The sequence below is a fragment of the Balaenoptera physalus genome (assembly GCF_965194825.1).
Source record: "Balaenoptera physalus genome assembly, chromosome: 7".
Taxonomy (NCBI): Eukaryota; Metazoa; Chordata; class Mammalia; order Artiodactyla; family Balaenopteridae; genus Balaenoptera; species Balaenoptera physalus.
This window is the reverse complement of record NC_138886.1, coordinates 112414046-112429790: the sequence shown is the minus strand read 5'-3', so window position 1 is coordinate 112429790 and position 15745 is coordinate 112414046. Positions and strand designations below refer to the sequence as shown.

At 52.4% G+C, this 15745-nt stretch overlaps 1 protein-coding gene across 4 annotated transcripts in view; it reads right to left on the bottom strand.

The window, feature by feature from the left end:
• Nucleotides 1–376: 376 nt before the first annotated feature.
• SCARA3 (scavenger receptor class A member 3) overlaps nucleotides 377–15745 on the bottom strand; it is a 40084-nt gene continuing 24715 nt past the window's right edge. For 3 of the 4 annotated variants that reach the window (XM_082468856.1, XM_082468858.1, XM_082468859.1), the window contains one exon: nucleotides 377–2072. In XM_082468856.1, the coding sequence (XP_082324982.1) occupies nucleotides 1621–2072 (452 nt within the window). In that variant the 3' untranslated portion in view covers nucleotides 377–1620. Of the gene's footprint in view, nucleotides 2073–13234; nucleotides 13343–15745 lie in introns of those variants that run through there. The other variant, XM_082468857.1, reaches the window with a different exon arrangement.

Here is a 15745-nt window from a genome sequence, read left to right as displayed (position 1 = left end):
GTCTTAGGGACAAGACAGGGGAGCAGGGGGGTATCACTCAGGTGTCCTGTCTTATTTTCCAATCTCGTTCTAGCCCAAGAGCTCTAGAGCCCTGCTGCGAGATTAGTAGGTCACCTTGCTTCCACGGGGTTCCTGCTCGCTGTGGGTAATCCCTCAGCCACCCTTGGTCCCTGGCCCCTGCAGGACCCCTGGGAACTCCCAGCAGAACTCAGTGTTTCCAGAGTGAAGGGCCAGGGGGTCAGACCTGGACTCCACAGTGGGACCGAATATCTAAGGGACCCCTTGTGCACTGGTTCCCCTTCAAAGGCCAGGTGAGGTGCAGCCCCTGAAGGCGTCACGGTCCCGGTCAGGCAGAAAGGACCAGAAGACACCTCCCTCCTGGAAACAGCTCTTTACTGAGTCGGTGATACTACGTGGCATGATATCATATGTAGATAGGAGAACTACACGGCAGTGAGGGCAGCGGGAGTGCAAGCCAGTTGCACACCTGTTACAAGAAGGGGGGAAGCCTTCTGGAATGGGGAGGGGCCGGCCTCTGGGTCAGGCTGGGGAGGGGACAGCTGCAAGTCCCCATCCCAGGGGTGGTCGTTATCTGTTAGAACACAAAGGAGGGGCCGCTTCACCGCGAGTTTGCCCTTCTGGGGATGTCCCAGTCCTCCGTGCTGCTGGCTGCGCAGGAGGATGGAGGTGGGTGAGCGGTGACATCAAAGGGAGCTGTGGCCCCTCCCCCTCATCTGGTCGAGCTGCCCGTGCAGAGGGGCCTCGGGGCCGTTCTGGGTCACGGTGGGGTGAGGTCAGGAGGAGAGCAGGCGGGGGAAGGGAGAGCGGCCCAGCGGTCAGCCCTCCCCCAGTTGCCACAAAGCGGTCATCCCCCGGATCGGAACGGGCCTTCTACTTTGGCAGAACATTCCAGGGCCTGGAGAGTGTCCCGGTGCAGATGAAACTCCTGCTTGGATTCCTTCTGGGATGCTCCTGAGAGGCGGACGCAAGGATGAAGCGAGGAATTTTCTGGAGATGTGGGAAAAAATGCTGCACTCCTGGGGGCACAGCACTCAGGGCCCAGGTGGAGCTGCTCTGTCCTGTGTGAGCTCCCGGGCCTCTGCTCCCATGGTTACAGGGAAGGTCTTGTGGTTGCCAAATCCACCTCGTTCCTAGAGTTTGAACCATAATCCCCTGCAAAGCTTTTCCTGGGTCTTTTCAACCCCTGGGAGCCTCAGGGAACTGCCAGCCAGCTAGGATGGGTGTGAAGGTGCTAGAAAGACTAGCGCTGGTCACCAATGCAGAGCCAGAGTTAAGACCGTTCCCCCGAGGTAGCAACCTCCCTGGCAGGCTCAGTCACAGGAGAGGGGCTTCTCCTGCCCTCTCCTCCCGCCCAGCCAGGGAAACCCGGTCAGCCCCCCTGGCCAGCAGGGAAATGTGCGTGTGCGTGTGCGTATAAGGGGCTGCTTTCTACGGTACAGTCACTACTGGGAAGCCCGGAGGTGCAGGGGCAAGCCTGGGGGAACGCTCTTCGGGACCAAAGGACCACAATGTCTGCAGGTGCGGCTTTCCGGGGGTCTCTTTTCACCCGAGCACGCTTCCCCACCTTCTGCGTGGCAGTGTCCGGGACTGGGCCGCCCCTCAATAGCGGCTCTGGCTTCCTGGTGGGCCTGGGGGCCCAGGGAGGCCCGGGGGACCCTCAATTCCTGGTTCGCCCTTTGGCCCCATGGGCCCCCGCTGGCCTGGTGACCCTATCTTCCCAGCGATCCCCGGTTTTCCCTGAGGCCCCTCTGGCCCTGGAGACCCTGGGGGCCCCTCTGGCCCTGGGGGCCCCACGTCCCCTTTGGGGCCTGGCTGTCCACTTGCGCCTCCAGTTCCAAAGCTGCCCTTCGAGCCTTTGAGGCCTGGGAAACCTCGCAGGCCAACCGGCCCCGTTTCTCCTACAGGCCCGGTGTCCCCTGGCTGCCCTTGAGGACCCTGAGGTCCTGGGGGGCCCAAGCTGCCGGGGTCTCCTTTTGGTCCTCTGCTGCCAACAGGCCCTTTCACGCCCACATCTCCCTTGAGTCCTCTCGGTCCTGGAGGGCCTGGGGCACCTAGGGTCAGAGAGAAGAGGGGAGAGGTCAGTCCAGGAGGGCAGGTGTCCCAAGGCTGTCCCGTGATGTGGACGCCTGGCAGTGGGCACTGTGACACCCGAGGGTCCAAAGCCACAGGGCCCAGGTCTGCCGACTGACTTGACCCTCTAAGTCGGCTTGGCCACTGGTGAAGTGGGGCTGAGAATCTCACCTGCAGGCTGTGAGCCCATCCCAAGGTGACATGCATTGGCATTTGGCATGAGGCCTGCGCCTGGAGGGCACTCATTGTTTTGACTTCAGGGCTTGGCCGTAGTTCCACACGTGCACTCAGGTTGGGGGCTGAGAGAGCTCTGGGCAAAGGTCACAACCATCCAGGATCGTGTGTCCTACTCTGGAGACTGGCCTGGATGCCTACACTCATTATGGACTTTGACTGGGGTCCTGACCTCCTGCCCCAAGCCCATCCCAACCCCAGGATTTGCCCGTGACCTTTAGGCACCTGGGACCAGGAATGGAGTCAGGTGACATGGAGGAGAAAGCCAAGAAAGTGAAGCCTGAGAAGTGGATCCCTCCCAGTGTGAGTGAGTGAGTGGGAACAGCAACAACCCAGAGAAAGGGCAGCTCCTCCAGGAAGTCCACCCTGACTACTCCAGCATCTTCTCTGAGCTCTTGGAGCTACTACTTTCTGAATCTTTTAGTTAACACATAGAAAGAGAAGTAACAATATAGTGAAAGCAAATCCTTGGTACCTCTCTGGTGGACCCCGCTAGACTGTAGGGCCCCAGGAAGATGGGGGGGGCACGGCTCCCATCCCCTGCCCTGGGCTCGGAGCCCCGGCACACGGCAGGGAAAGCTCAGTATACACTTGAAGAGCGTGATTCACCAAACAGCTGTGGACCCCCTGCTCCTGCTCAGCTCTGGCCTAGGGCCTGGGAGAGACGCCAGGATGAAGACACTCTTCTTTTCCTTAAAGAGCCCAGTCTAGCGCTCAAGCCAGGGGTCAGATGACCTTAATGCCCTTCCCGCCTGCCACGTAGGTCAGAGTCACCACCTCTCAGAGCTGTACCAGCCCTGAGGACACAGAGCGGAGTGTGGCCGTCACTCTGGCCAAGGCACGTCGGATGCCCCGGGGTCGGAAGAAAAGAACCCTCTGGCCTAATGAGAACAGGAATTGTGGAGAACAGCTTTAGCCCCCGCGGGGTCAAGGCACCGCAGAAGCCTGGCTTTCTTCAGTGGTCTCGGCACCGGCTCACGGGCTGCCCCCCAGGCCTGGCCTGGGAGGTGAATTCTCACACCCGTACTCGGCTCTCCCTGAGAACTCTGCTGCTACACCATCCCCCTTTGTAACAGAATCCTGGAGTTTTTGAGCTCGGTGGGAGCTGGTCCAACTCCTCCCTGTCAGAGAGGAGGCATCTAAAGCTCAGAGAGGTGACGTGATAGCCCCAGGGGTCCCTGAGCGGAAACCAGAAGCCGGGTGGGCCTCTCAGAGAGACGGGATCTTCTACGTGGGAGCCGGGAGCCCTCCCAGTGGCCGTGACCCAGTTCTGCGGCCTCAGGGCCCCCTCCCCGCTAATGCAGACACCACTGCTGTTCATCCTGGCTGGGGCTACCTGCTGCCCGCCCCCAGCCTCCCCCTACAATCCCCCACCTCGGTGCCCCCTCTCATCTCCCTCCCGGAGTGTTTCTAAGTGGAGCGGAGAGTCAGTGAACCCCATCCTCCAATGACGATCTAAACTGGGGCCCAGACTGACTCAGCCCCAGCAGGGCCAATAAAAACCTTCCAGCCGGTCCCTGCCACCTCCTGCCCATGCCCGCCTCCCACACACAGCGGGGCTGTGGCCTGCGTGGGCTCGGCTCACGCGGCCTGCCGGCGGCACCGGCTGGGACGCCGTCATGGGCTGGCTGGGGTCTGGGAGCGGCTTGACCTGCCCTTGTGTCCGCAGCACAGCAGCCAGAACAACACGGCCCAACGAGGGCACAGGCCGACGCCGGGCAGGGACCACCTCCCCCAGCCCGGCAGGCATGGCCGGGAACCGGCAAAGCCACTGCGCCTGTCCTCACCCCAGCTCTGCCCTTGGCGCCTGGACCAGCCGGGGCTGGAAAAACAGAGCCATTCGGAGGTGGAGAGGCCCCTGTAGGCTGTGCAAGTGGAAGGGAATGAGAGGGCGTGGAGTGACGCTGGGCAAGTCGCTGCCCATCCGCGCTCAGACCATCTATAACATTGAGGCTGCACTTGACAGTCCCCCAGGGCCCTGTGGCTCCACGAGGACCCCTCCTCCTGCCTCTGTCCCTCCTGCTCTAAGAACATGACCCCCAGGGCTTGCCCCAGCTCCCTGGTTCTCCTCTCTTCTTCTAGAACCACGGCTGTGGCTTCCACTCTCGTCCCCGGGATGGATGGTCCCCATCCCCAGCCTGGACTCAGGAAAAGCCTGAGAAATCTCATCTGGACAAGGACGCCCACGGATCCAGCGGGAGCCCCTCCCTCCTTCCGTGGGACCCCGTCCTTCCTGAGCCACCATCTTCGGCGCTCGTCCTCTGCTCCCTGGCCCCTAAGGGCACGGCGGCTGCAAGGATTTCTCACGGTTTCTACGCCAACAGCGGGGGAGAAAAGGCAGAGAGTAAAGGCCTCTCTTTTGCTCCTCCCCTCCAGCCCCCTCGGGCTCCTCTTTCTGGGAAAGCTCTGGGTACCTTTCCCTGGCTGGGGAAGGCTGGGTGCCCACGGGCCCAGGGTGTCGGTTTGAGCAGAAGCCTGGGTCGCACTGTCCTCTTCACTCCCCAGGAGCTGCAGCCCCTAGAGCAAGTGGAAGGAGGCCTGGCAGGAAAGGGGTCACCTCCCTCTCCACTGCCGCTGCTGACCCCGTCTCTGAGAACCCATGCAGGTCTCCCAGTCAGTGCCCTTGAGGACATCCGGTGGGGTGGCTCCACCTGGGGCAGGACCTGTGTTGCAGGCATTGGCCTCTCTCACTGCCCTGTCTCGGTGTCGGTGCGCCCATGATGGCCCCAGCTCACCCTAACTTCTCCGTGACCTGCCTTCTCTTGGGTCACGGCCACTGGGAGGGCTCCCGGCTCCCACACAGAAGATCCCATCTCTCTGAGCAGTGAACGTTTGCCTGCCTAGTCTCTCCTACGTCCCCAGCACCGTACATTGAGATCATCGCCCCATTTTACAGATGAGAAATCGCGGTGCAGAGAGTGGCGACTTGCCCACCATCACCAAGCAGGAAGGGTGGAGACAGGATGCAAACCCAGGCCTGAGAGGCTCCTGGTCTGGTCCCCAGACCCCCTCCGACTGCCAGGACCTCCTGCCTTCGTGCCACTCGGAGGAGGGGGAGGGTCCCCACAGAGCTGGGAAGGGGTCACCTGAAGGACTGGCTTCCTCTGGTGAGCCGAGCCTCTGCCTGTCCCTTCAGAGCCAGCCATGAGTCATGCAGTCAGAGAGGGGAGAGCTGGCAGGACCTGGGTCTGGCCGGGGAGGAAGTCAATAAGCAAAGCTTAGCGGTTAGCATGGGGGGAAGGGATGCAGGCAGAGGCTGACCAGGGGCTCTCCACAACAGGAGGCCCTTCACCCAGCCTGTAACAAGATCTGGGTATCGGAAGGGCTAAAGGGCAAAGTGGGGGGCAGGGAGCTAAATGCTTCTCTGAGCAGCGGGGGCACATTTGAGACAAAGGAGGAAACGTGAGCAGCAGTGGCAGAGGTGGGGAGATAGGGGAGAGGAACAGAGCACTGTGGAGTCCCAAGAAGGCCCATAATTACTCAGGAAGCCCTGAGCTGTAATTAGGCCATCCCGGCCCATCAGCGCAGAGGCACAACTGACTGCATGTCTGGGACAAGTAGGTGGGCTGCTCCTGGTCTGCACTGGGAGTGGGCAGAGGGTGGGGGGACGAGCAGAAGCACCAAGCCCTCGGGGTACCAACGCTGTCCACCCATGGGTAGGGGAGTGCACGGGCCGGGAGGGGTGGGTGCAGGCCATCTCATAATCCAAAGCAACGTGCCAGCTTACAAAGGGAGAGGAACCGGAAACGGAAGGGGAGGCTCTCGGGAGAGTGGCCTGGTGCCATGCAAGGCACACTAGCCTGCACTTCAGAGGACCCGAGTCTGGGTCCCAGCTCCCATATTAACAAACTGGGTGGCTGGGTAAGTCATTTGGCCCTCTTTGGACTGCAGGCTCCTCTTTGTTCAAGGAGAATATCAGCCTGGGTCAGGGACTCTCAATCCTGGCTGTTGTTACCTGAGGAGCATTGAAAAAATGCCAGTGGATTTCCATGTCTGCCTATGATGGATTAATCTGTGCAGACTCAACCTCCCACTGAGAACAACCAGAATCATTTGACAGAATGCCAAGACATCCTTCTGAAAGATCTGGAGAGCGATCAAGGGCCCGAATCCCAGGGAGAAGGGAGGCTCATTGAAGAAAGCCAGACCTTCTTTGCCTCTTTCTCCTCTCAAGGCATTTGCTGACTAGTAATTGGTTTGGGCAGAGAGGCTGAGAAGCTGAGTAGGGTTTCCAGCAGCTTCACTGGGGCTGGGGCTCAGGGCTGCCAAGGTCCAGGGCTGAGATGCAGGAGAAAAGGAAGAAAGGAAACTGTGTGGGCATTTGCGGTAAGGACCAGGGGGTGGAGAAGCTGAGCGGAGAATTAGGCTTCATTCCTTCAGTCCTGTGGGGCTGGGGAAACAACAACCGGAGTTCAAGGCCAACAGGTAGTAGCGCCCTATAAACACTCCTCAAGGACTATGCCCTGGAAGTAAGAACGTATCAGAAATAGGCCGGTGTCATGGTAAGCTCTCTCGCAGGCACCCACAGAAGCTGGTATAATTCTCCTTTTCATTAATCCCCCTTGCTTCTCAATAACAAGCGAACCTACTAATCCTCCAAGCAGGCATGTTCCTCCCCGCCTCCCCTCCAGGTAGCTCCTCCGCCCTAAACCACAGGATAATTCAAAGTTCTCCTCACAACATGTAAACTCCTGGACACTGTCTGTGGGAGGAGGAAGGAGGTTAGGGCTTAGGGAGCGAATTGGTAAGTGTAATCCCCCGTCCTCAGCTTCTGCCCTGTGGTCATGCTTTCATTGATGCACTCAACGAGCAAATGTTTCCTGAGAACTTTCCAAAGGTCAGGCACTGTGCTGGGCACTGATGAGCAAGACAAGGAGCCCACCATCAAGTGAATTAGGTTCAGAATCATCCCTTCATTAGGACACCCTTTTATATTTTACCAAAAACTGTTCACACCCATTGTTAACATTGTTACTCACAACTACCCATGGGATATAGGCAGGGCAGATATTATATTTCTACTTGCAGATGAAGAAGCTGAATTGAAAGTAGCCAAGAGGGCTTCTCTGGTGGCGCAGTGGTTAAAAATCCACCTGCCAATGCAGGGGACACGGGTTTGAGCCCTGGTCCAGGAAGATCCCACATGCCGCGGAGCAACTAAGCCCATGCACCATGACTACTGAGCCTGCGTTCTAGAGCCTGCGAGCCACAACTACTGAAGCCCACACACTTAGAGCCCGTGCTCCGCAACAAGAGAAGCCGCCGCAATGAGAAGCCAGCACACCACAACGCAGAGTAGCCCCTACTGGCCGCAACTAGAGAAAGCCTGCGTGCAGCAACGAAGACCCAAAGCAGCCAAAAATAAATAAATAAAATAAATAAATTTATTAAAAAAAAAGAGGAAGTAGCCAAGAGCCTTGTCCAAGGCCACTCAGCAAATAAGCAATGATGCTTTCTTGGCTCCAATTCCCAAGCGATAGTCTTAGGGTAGGCACTGTCTAGCACACACACAGAAATCCTCCTATAGAATAGGAAGAAACATTCTATGAGAGGCACAAACACTATAGAAGTACCACAGGCTTTCTGTTTGGCAAATGGAGACTCAGAATTAATCACAGAGCTGGAAGAAGTCTCAGAGAACAGCTGGTCTTATCCATTGATTTACATATGAAACAAAACAAAACAAAAAACCCCAAAAAAACCAGAGGCCCTGAAAGATTAAGTGATTCTGCCTCAAGACCCACAGCAAATTAGAATCCAGGCTCCTTCCCCGGACAGTTTAAGAGCCCCAGAGCTTCAGTCAGCACTTGGCACCTTCCACACTGGCTGTGGCCATTGCCGTCCCTCTTCCTTTATTCTGGAGAGCAGCTCGGCTTCAGCCAGAGGGAGACCTCATTGCTAGCCCCAGCGTGAGTGCCTATCAGCACCTGTCTATGAATGAATGAATGAATGAATGAATGACATGTTCCTGTAGGAAGGGATGTTCCTTTTGTCCCTGAAATTTTCTTTCAGATGTGAGAGACTTTATATGTGGTGATTTAACAACCAAGAGAAATGTTGCCCAAAGACACAATTTAAACAAATATGCAGATGTTGAACTGAGAGTCAAATGTAGCTCAAAGAGATGTCCCACCTTGCTCTCCAGTTAGGATGAGGTTCTTTGATGAGAACTCTGCCATCATTAGAACAGGAGCAAATACAAAGTCCCATGACTATTGTTGGGTTATACTTAGAGTGAGGTCCTCAAATTGTTCCCTTACTAACACTCTTGGTACCATTTCCTTGTTTTCCAGTCTGTCCCACACATGACACCTAAGAAGGGCCTGAGTGGAAATGCCTTTCTGGTATCTGCAAGCTCATGCTCTCAGTGTCTCCTCTTCTGGCTGGGCACTAGACGTGTGCGTCTCAGAGCCATGGCAAGGGGTCAGGATCTTAATCATAGGGCGACCTTGAGTTATCCCTTAACCTTTCCCAGTCTCAGGTCACCTTTCTGTAAAGACACCAACACCTGCAACACGTCTTGTCCACAAAGGTTGTCAGGCTAGGGGAGGGACAGATTGGGAGTTTGGGACTGACATGTACACACTGATATATTTAAAATAGATAACCAACAAGGACCTACTGTATAGTACAGGGAACTCTGCTCGTCATTCTATAATAACCTAAATGGGAAAAGAATTTGAAAAAGAATAGATACATGTATATGTATAACTGAATCACTTTGCTGTACACCTGAAACGTACATAACATTGTTAATCAACTATACTCCGATATAAAATAAAAATTAAAAAAAAAACGTTGTGAGGCTAAAATAAAACAAAGTGGGTGAATGGGCTTCGTCATGATTGAATGCAACCTAAGAACAACAAGATTACCAGAGGATGAACCACGGGAACAATCTGTTAATGCCTTCTCTGGAACACTGCATCCTAGAAGTCACACAGATACGTATTTTAGATGAAATACTGTGGGACTGTTTCAATTACTAAGGAAATACTCAGTACCTGGCTTTGTTGCCAGAATATGACAACAGGCAAACAAGATCTTACCTCACCTCCATCCCCTGCAACACCGCCAATCTAGAGTAAAGAAAATATTAGCAGAAATGCTCACTGATGTAAAATGAAGGTAACACAGGTTTGAAACCAAATGGTTAAAGAGAACCAGAGAATCAGAGAGGTTGGCTCCATGTCTGAGCTCTGTGAAGACAACAGCGCTGTCTGGGGTCATGGGGCCCTCCCTCCTGTCTCCTGGAGCTCCCGGAATGATCAGGCCCGGACTTCTGGCCCCTCCAAATGTGACTATACATTCTAGAACCTCCAGATCTCAGTGGCTACTTATTCTATTCTCTAGAGCCAAGAGCTGCTATATTTTCAGCTTGAACATTCTTCCCACAAAGACACGCACTTCCTGGGGAAGGGTCCAGGAAATTGAGTATAGCCATACAAATTCCTGTATGGAATCCCAATTAGGAGTCTTCTGGGCCATTTTCCAGGAGAAAAACTGTTGGAAATATTGCTGTGAAGGACTAAAACAGAAAGGTAACGGTGTTTGTTATGGGCTGAACTGTGTTCCCTCAAAATTCACATGCTGAAATCCTAACCCACTCTGAATATGACCTCACGTGGAGACAGGGTCTTGACAGAGATAATCAGGTTGAAATGTTGTCATCAGGGTGGCCCCTAATCCAATATGACTGGTGTCCTTATAAAAAGGGGAAACTGGGACACAGAGACAGACACACACAGGGAAGATGTTATAAGGAGACACAGGGAGAAGATGGCCGTCTACAAGCCAATGCCTGGAATAGACCCTGCCCTCATAACCCTCAGAAGGAACCAACACTGCCAACACCTTGACTTTAAACTTCCAGCCTCCAGAGCTGTGAGATAAGAGATTTCAGTTCTAAGCATCCCCAGTCTGTGGTGCTTTAACAGCAGCCCGGGTTGACTAATATAGGGTTTACTTCAGAATGAAGTACTCATAAGCAGAAGCCATAGAGCATTTCAAGTCAACTGAAAGAGTGGGCCAGGTAACCAACCTTTGATGTGGGATCTAAGGGGAAACTGAGGGCAGAGCTGTCCCAAGGGGAGCAAGAGGTCAGTCCCTTTTGGGGAAATGGACGAACGGTAGACGGGAATAGAGCGCAGAAACTCCACCAGGAAGCCCGTGCCGTCAGCAAGGAGCATCTGTCGTTTGCTCAGGTGCTCTTAGAGGAATGCGGGTCTTAGGTGACTTTGGAGGAGAAGGCCACTCAAGGCAGCTCGCACAACATTGGATCTGAACCACCTTGCATCTGAATCCCATTTCCCTTCCTTGCGAGCTGCGCGAGCTTGACTAGACCTCATCCGGCAGCCGGTTCTTCGGTTTCAGGGACCATGGGAATTAAAGGCGATGACGTGTGTGGCCAGGGTCTCTGCGTGTTTGCTCCTCCACCTGGAGCTCCTCTGCTCATCCTTGCCAACCCTGCTCTACCTGACTTTCTCCCCTGTTCTCAGGCCTCATTTCTGATGTCACCTCTGGTGGTCGATTTCATGTGTCAATCGGACTGGGCCGGGGGAGCCCTGATATTTGGTGTGGACAAAGAATGTCGCCTGCCATATCAGTAAACAAAGGATGTTGCGGCCATCAAGCCATCAGTCACTTGCAGTCACCCTTGACAGTGCACGCTGAGAGGATTCAGGATGGAAAAAACCAGGATATTGGCCCAAGATAGTGAAGGTGCCTATCAAAGGAATAATTTCATTAAGCCCAGACTCTTGCATCTTCCCATACATAGAAGAGTGCTGAATTCATTAACTTGAGATGTCTGGTTTTCTTTAATTAGGAGTAATCTTCTGATGTTCAACTACCTGGATTTTTTGGCAAAAACTCCTATATATGCTGGCCCTTCCCTTAACTCTTCGGAACAGTCCCTTAGAGCTATCTGAGAGGCTGTCTCCTGGGCTTAAGTCCTCGGTATAGTCGCTGAATAAAACATCATTCTCAATGTTAAGATTGTGCATTTTTTTCAGCCGACATGGGTGCAACATCATTCTGGGTGTGTCTGTGAGGGGGTTTTGGACAAGATGAGCATTTGAGTTGGTGGACCAAGTAAAGCAAGTTGCTTTCCCCAGTGTGGGTGGGCCTCATCCAATCAGTTGAGGGCCTGAATAGAACAAAAAGGCTGAGTAAGAGGGAGCTCCTCCCGCCTGACTGCTTCAAACTGGGACATCAGCTTCCTCTTGCCTTTGGATTCGAACTAAAGCATCAGCTCTTCCTGGGTCTTGAGACTGCTGGCCTTCAGACTGCAACCGCACCACCAGCTCTCTGGGTCTCAGACCTTTGGACTCAGGCAGGAATTAAAGCATCCTCTCTCCTGGGTCTTTTGCTTGCTGACTCACCCTGCAGATCCTGGGACTTGCTGGCTTTTACACCTATGTGAGCCAATACCTTCAATTCTTTATAATACATCAATCTCTCTCTCCAGAGAGCCTACTGGACACAGCATAAATATACATCTTGTTGTTTGGTTCTGTTTCTCTGGAGAACGCTAATACAGATTTTGGTACCAAGAATGATTCCAGGTGAACAGAATTTTAAAGATGAGTTTTCTGATTTGGTCTGGGGTTTCTGGAACTGGCTGTCTAATATGATTAGATTTAAAGATGCTCAGGACTCTCTATCCAGTAGTAAAAGCAGCCGGAGAATCCCTGGCAGTAGAGATACCCAAAATAATGGAGACGCCTAAGCAAGGATCTAGGCAACCATGTATATTACACCTTTGAACATTTTGGTCAAAATAACAAGTATGATGAGATTGGCTGGTTGTTTCTAATGTTACTGGACAAAGTGGGGAAAGAAAAGGATGAGCTCAGGGATTTGAATTCCTAGCTCAAGGGCCCCATAAATGACCTGAAAGCTTCTATGTCTGCCCTGAAGGAGACCCTTACCCCCTGTAGCCACAGGGCTGAGAGTGCTGAAAATCAGACCCGCCATCTCCCCCTGTGACTGGCTGAATTACAATGCGAGTTGAACTCCCAGCCTCCCAGGGTGTCTCCTGCTAAAGCGAGGACACGGACTGGGAAGGAATGGGATCCTGTAAGTTGGAATGGGGGGGTGTGTGGGAAGACCCTGATGGAGCTGCGGACCTTGAACCCTAAATTCTGATGCCTCTCCACCCCCATCCCAGGGTATTAACCCTGCGTTACCTGAGGAAAGGGTAATGACCGCCCCTGAGGCAGCTGACAAGCAAGACACTGCCGGTTCTCCTCAGTGTCAACCCCACCACCCCTCTTGGCTTCTAGACCTATGAGCAGACTCAAGTCCCAGCAGCCCCTACAGGTGAGGTACAAAGTGTGACCCGTGGGGAGGTGCACTACCCTCTGAGTGTTCTAACTCCTGCAGATAGAAACCCGGGCCGCACGTGTGGGGATGGGTATTAAGGCTGTGGGATAAATCGTGGAAGGAACGTAAAGTTGGATCAGGCGGCATTTACTGCCACGGGCTCACTAAGCAGGTATTCTGCATCTAACTTTGCATCTTGGGGAGGAAGAAAGGGCTCTAACAGTTTGCTTCGTTGCTTGGCTGAAATATGGCCAAAAGGAGACCCACAGTGAGTGAATTAGAATTGCCAGACCTGCTTTGGTTTAATGTAGAGAAAGGGATTCCATGACTTAGGGAGACTGGAATGTTAGAGTGAGTTTGTCAGATGAAACCTACTCACTCACCCACCCTGGGAAGGTCCAGAAGACATGCCTTTCACCACGACTGTGAGAGAGAAATTTGAGAGGGAAGCCCTGGCATCCCTGGCTCTTCTCTGCGGGCCAGACTTCACAGAGGGAACGGCAGTCACGGAATTGGGAAACGTAACCACAATGAGAGTGATTGGATCCGTGGTGGCAGGGACCAGTGGCGGCACTAAAGCCCCGAAGGCAAGGAGGGCGTGGTCCCTGTGATGGACAGCAGGGTCAGTGCCGCAATCAGAATGGCCTGAGTCCTGCAGACTGATGGCATTGGCTAGCTCGTCATGGGGTTCCTGGAAGTGAAATAGACAGGAAGCCTACTAATTCTTACTTGTTCTGTGTAAGCAGAAAAGTTCTAGGTCAAGTGAACAAGAGTCTAACTTGAATCATTAAAACAGACTGTCATAACCCCCAACCAGTTCTCAGACTTGAGCCACTTTACAGACTCAGAAGCCTTTGAATGAAGAGGCCAGGTCCCCTCGAGGAAGGACCCTCGTACACTACCAACAATATTTACTACTGATCATTTTTCCAGCCTTCCCCAAAGGGCCCTATGGTCTTTTGCCAGGGTAACTGTGCATTGGGCAAGAGGAAATAATCAGAACTTTCAGGCACCAGTGGACACAAGCTCTGATCTGACACTGATTCCAGGAGACCCAACCATCACTGTGACGCACCAGTCAGAGTAGGGACTTATGGCGGTCAGGTGATCAATGGAGCTTTAGCTGAGGTCCATCTCGTGGCGTCCTATGTGAATGCTCACCAAAGGTGATATCGGCAGAGGAGGATTTTAATAATCAAGTGAAGAGGAGGACTTGTGCTATGGATTCCAATCAGGCTTCTTCTCCAGCCACCCCTGTCATCAACCAATGGGCTCATGAACGAAATGGCAAGGACGGAGCTTATGCATGGGTTCAGCAACACGGATGGACTTCCAGTCACCAAGGCTGCCCTGGCTACAGCCACTGCTGAGCACCCAAGCTGCCAACAGCAGGGACCAGCAATGAATCCCCAATATGGCACCATTCCCCAGGGTGATCAGACAGCTACCTGGCGGCAGGTTGATTACATTGGACCACTTCCATCATGCAGTGTTTTGTCCTTACTGGTTTAGACACTTATTCTGGATATAGAAGTGCCTTCCCTGCATGTAATGCTTCACCAAAAATACCAGCCATGTACTTGCAGAATGCATTATACATGGTATTCCACACAGCATTGTTTCTGATCAAGGAACTCATTTCACAGCAAATGAAGTGCAGCAATGGGCCCATGATTATAAGATTCACTGGCGTTACCATGTCCCCCACCGTCTTGAAGCAGCTGGCTGGATAGAAGGGTGAAATGGCCTTTTGAAGACTCAGTTACAGTGCCCGTTCTGTGGTTAATACCTTGCAGGGCTGTATATGCTCTGAATCAGCAACAAAAACATGGTGCTGTTTCTCTTACAGCCAGGACTCATGGGTCCAAGGATCAAGAAGGGGAAATGGGAAGCCACCACTCACTATTAACCCTAGTGCCCCACTAGCAAATTTTTTGCTTCTTGTTCCCAGAAACTTATGCCCTGCTGGCTTAGTGATCTTAGTTCCAGAGGGAAATACTTCTGCCAGGAGATACGATTCCATTGAACTGGAAGTTAAGACTGTCGCCTGCTCACTTTGGGCTCCTCATGCCTCTGAAATAACAGGCAAAGAAGTTACTGTGCTGACTGGGATGACTGACCCTGACTGACAAGGAGAAATCAGACTACTTCTCCACAATGGAGGTAAGAAAGAACATGTCTGGAATCTAGGAGATCACTTAGGGCGTCTCTCAGTATTACCATGTCCTGGGATTAAGGTCAATGGAGAATTACAACAACCCAATCCAGGCAGGACTACTAATGGCCCTTCAGGAATGAAGGTTTGGGTCACCCTACCAGGTAAAGAAGCACAACCAGCTGAGGTGCTTGCTGAAGGCAAAGGGAATACGGAATGGGTAGTGGAAGAAGTCACTAGCTGTGACTGTCTGACCAATTTCATGAGCGAGGACTGTAATTGTCAAGAGTATTTCCTCATTGTGTTATGATTATAAGTTGACATATATGTATATATATATCTTTGTTTTATTCCCTCTCTTATCCCCTTACCATGTAACAAAAAATACAAAATGTATTGACTTTATACCACAGTATTTAAATATTGTTAACTTTATATCATAATATTTAAGTTATGGGATATTAAGAAGAGTAAACATCACTCAAGGACTTTACCTCCTCTTCTGGAGAAGGGGTTAGTGCATTTTGGGTTATACTCAGGATAGTTATATCATGTATATTAGGCAGAATTATGACCTTGTTACTTTCTTCATTTGGAGATTAAGTATGATTTAAGGAGATGTACATGGGTGTCAGGTTGATGAGGGATGCACTTGTGACAGTTCATTTTTATATGTCAACTTGACTGGGCCACGGGGTACCCAGATATTTGGCCAAACATTATTCTGGGTGTGTCTCCATTGTGTTTATGGATGAAATCAACATTTAAATCAGTATTGAGTAGGAACTCTGCTCAACATTATGTAACAACCTAAATGGGGAAAGAATTTGAGAAAGAATAGATACATGTACATGTATAACTGAATCACTTTGCTGTACACTTGAAGCTAACACAAAATTGTTAATCAACTCTACTCCAATATAAAATAAAAAGTTAAAA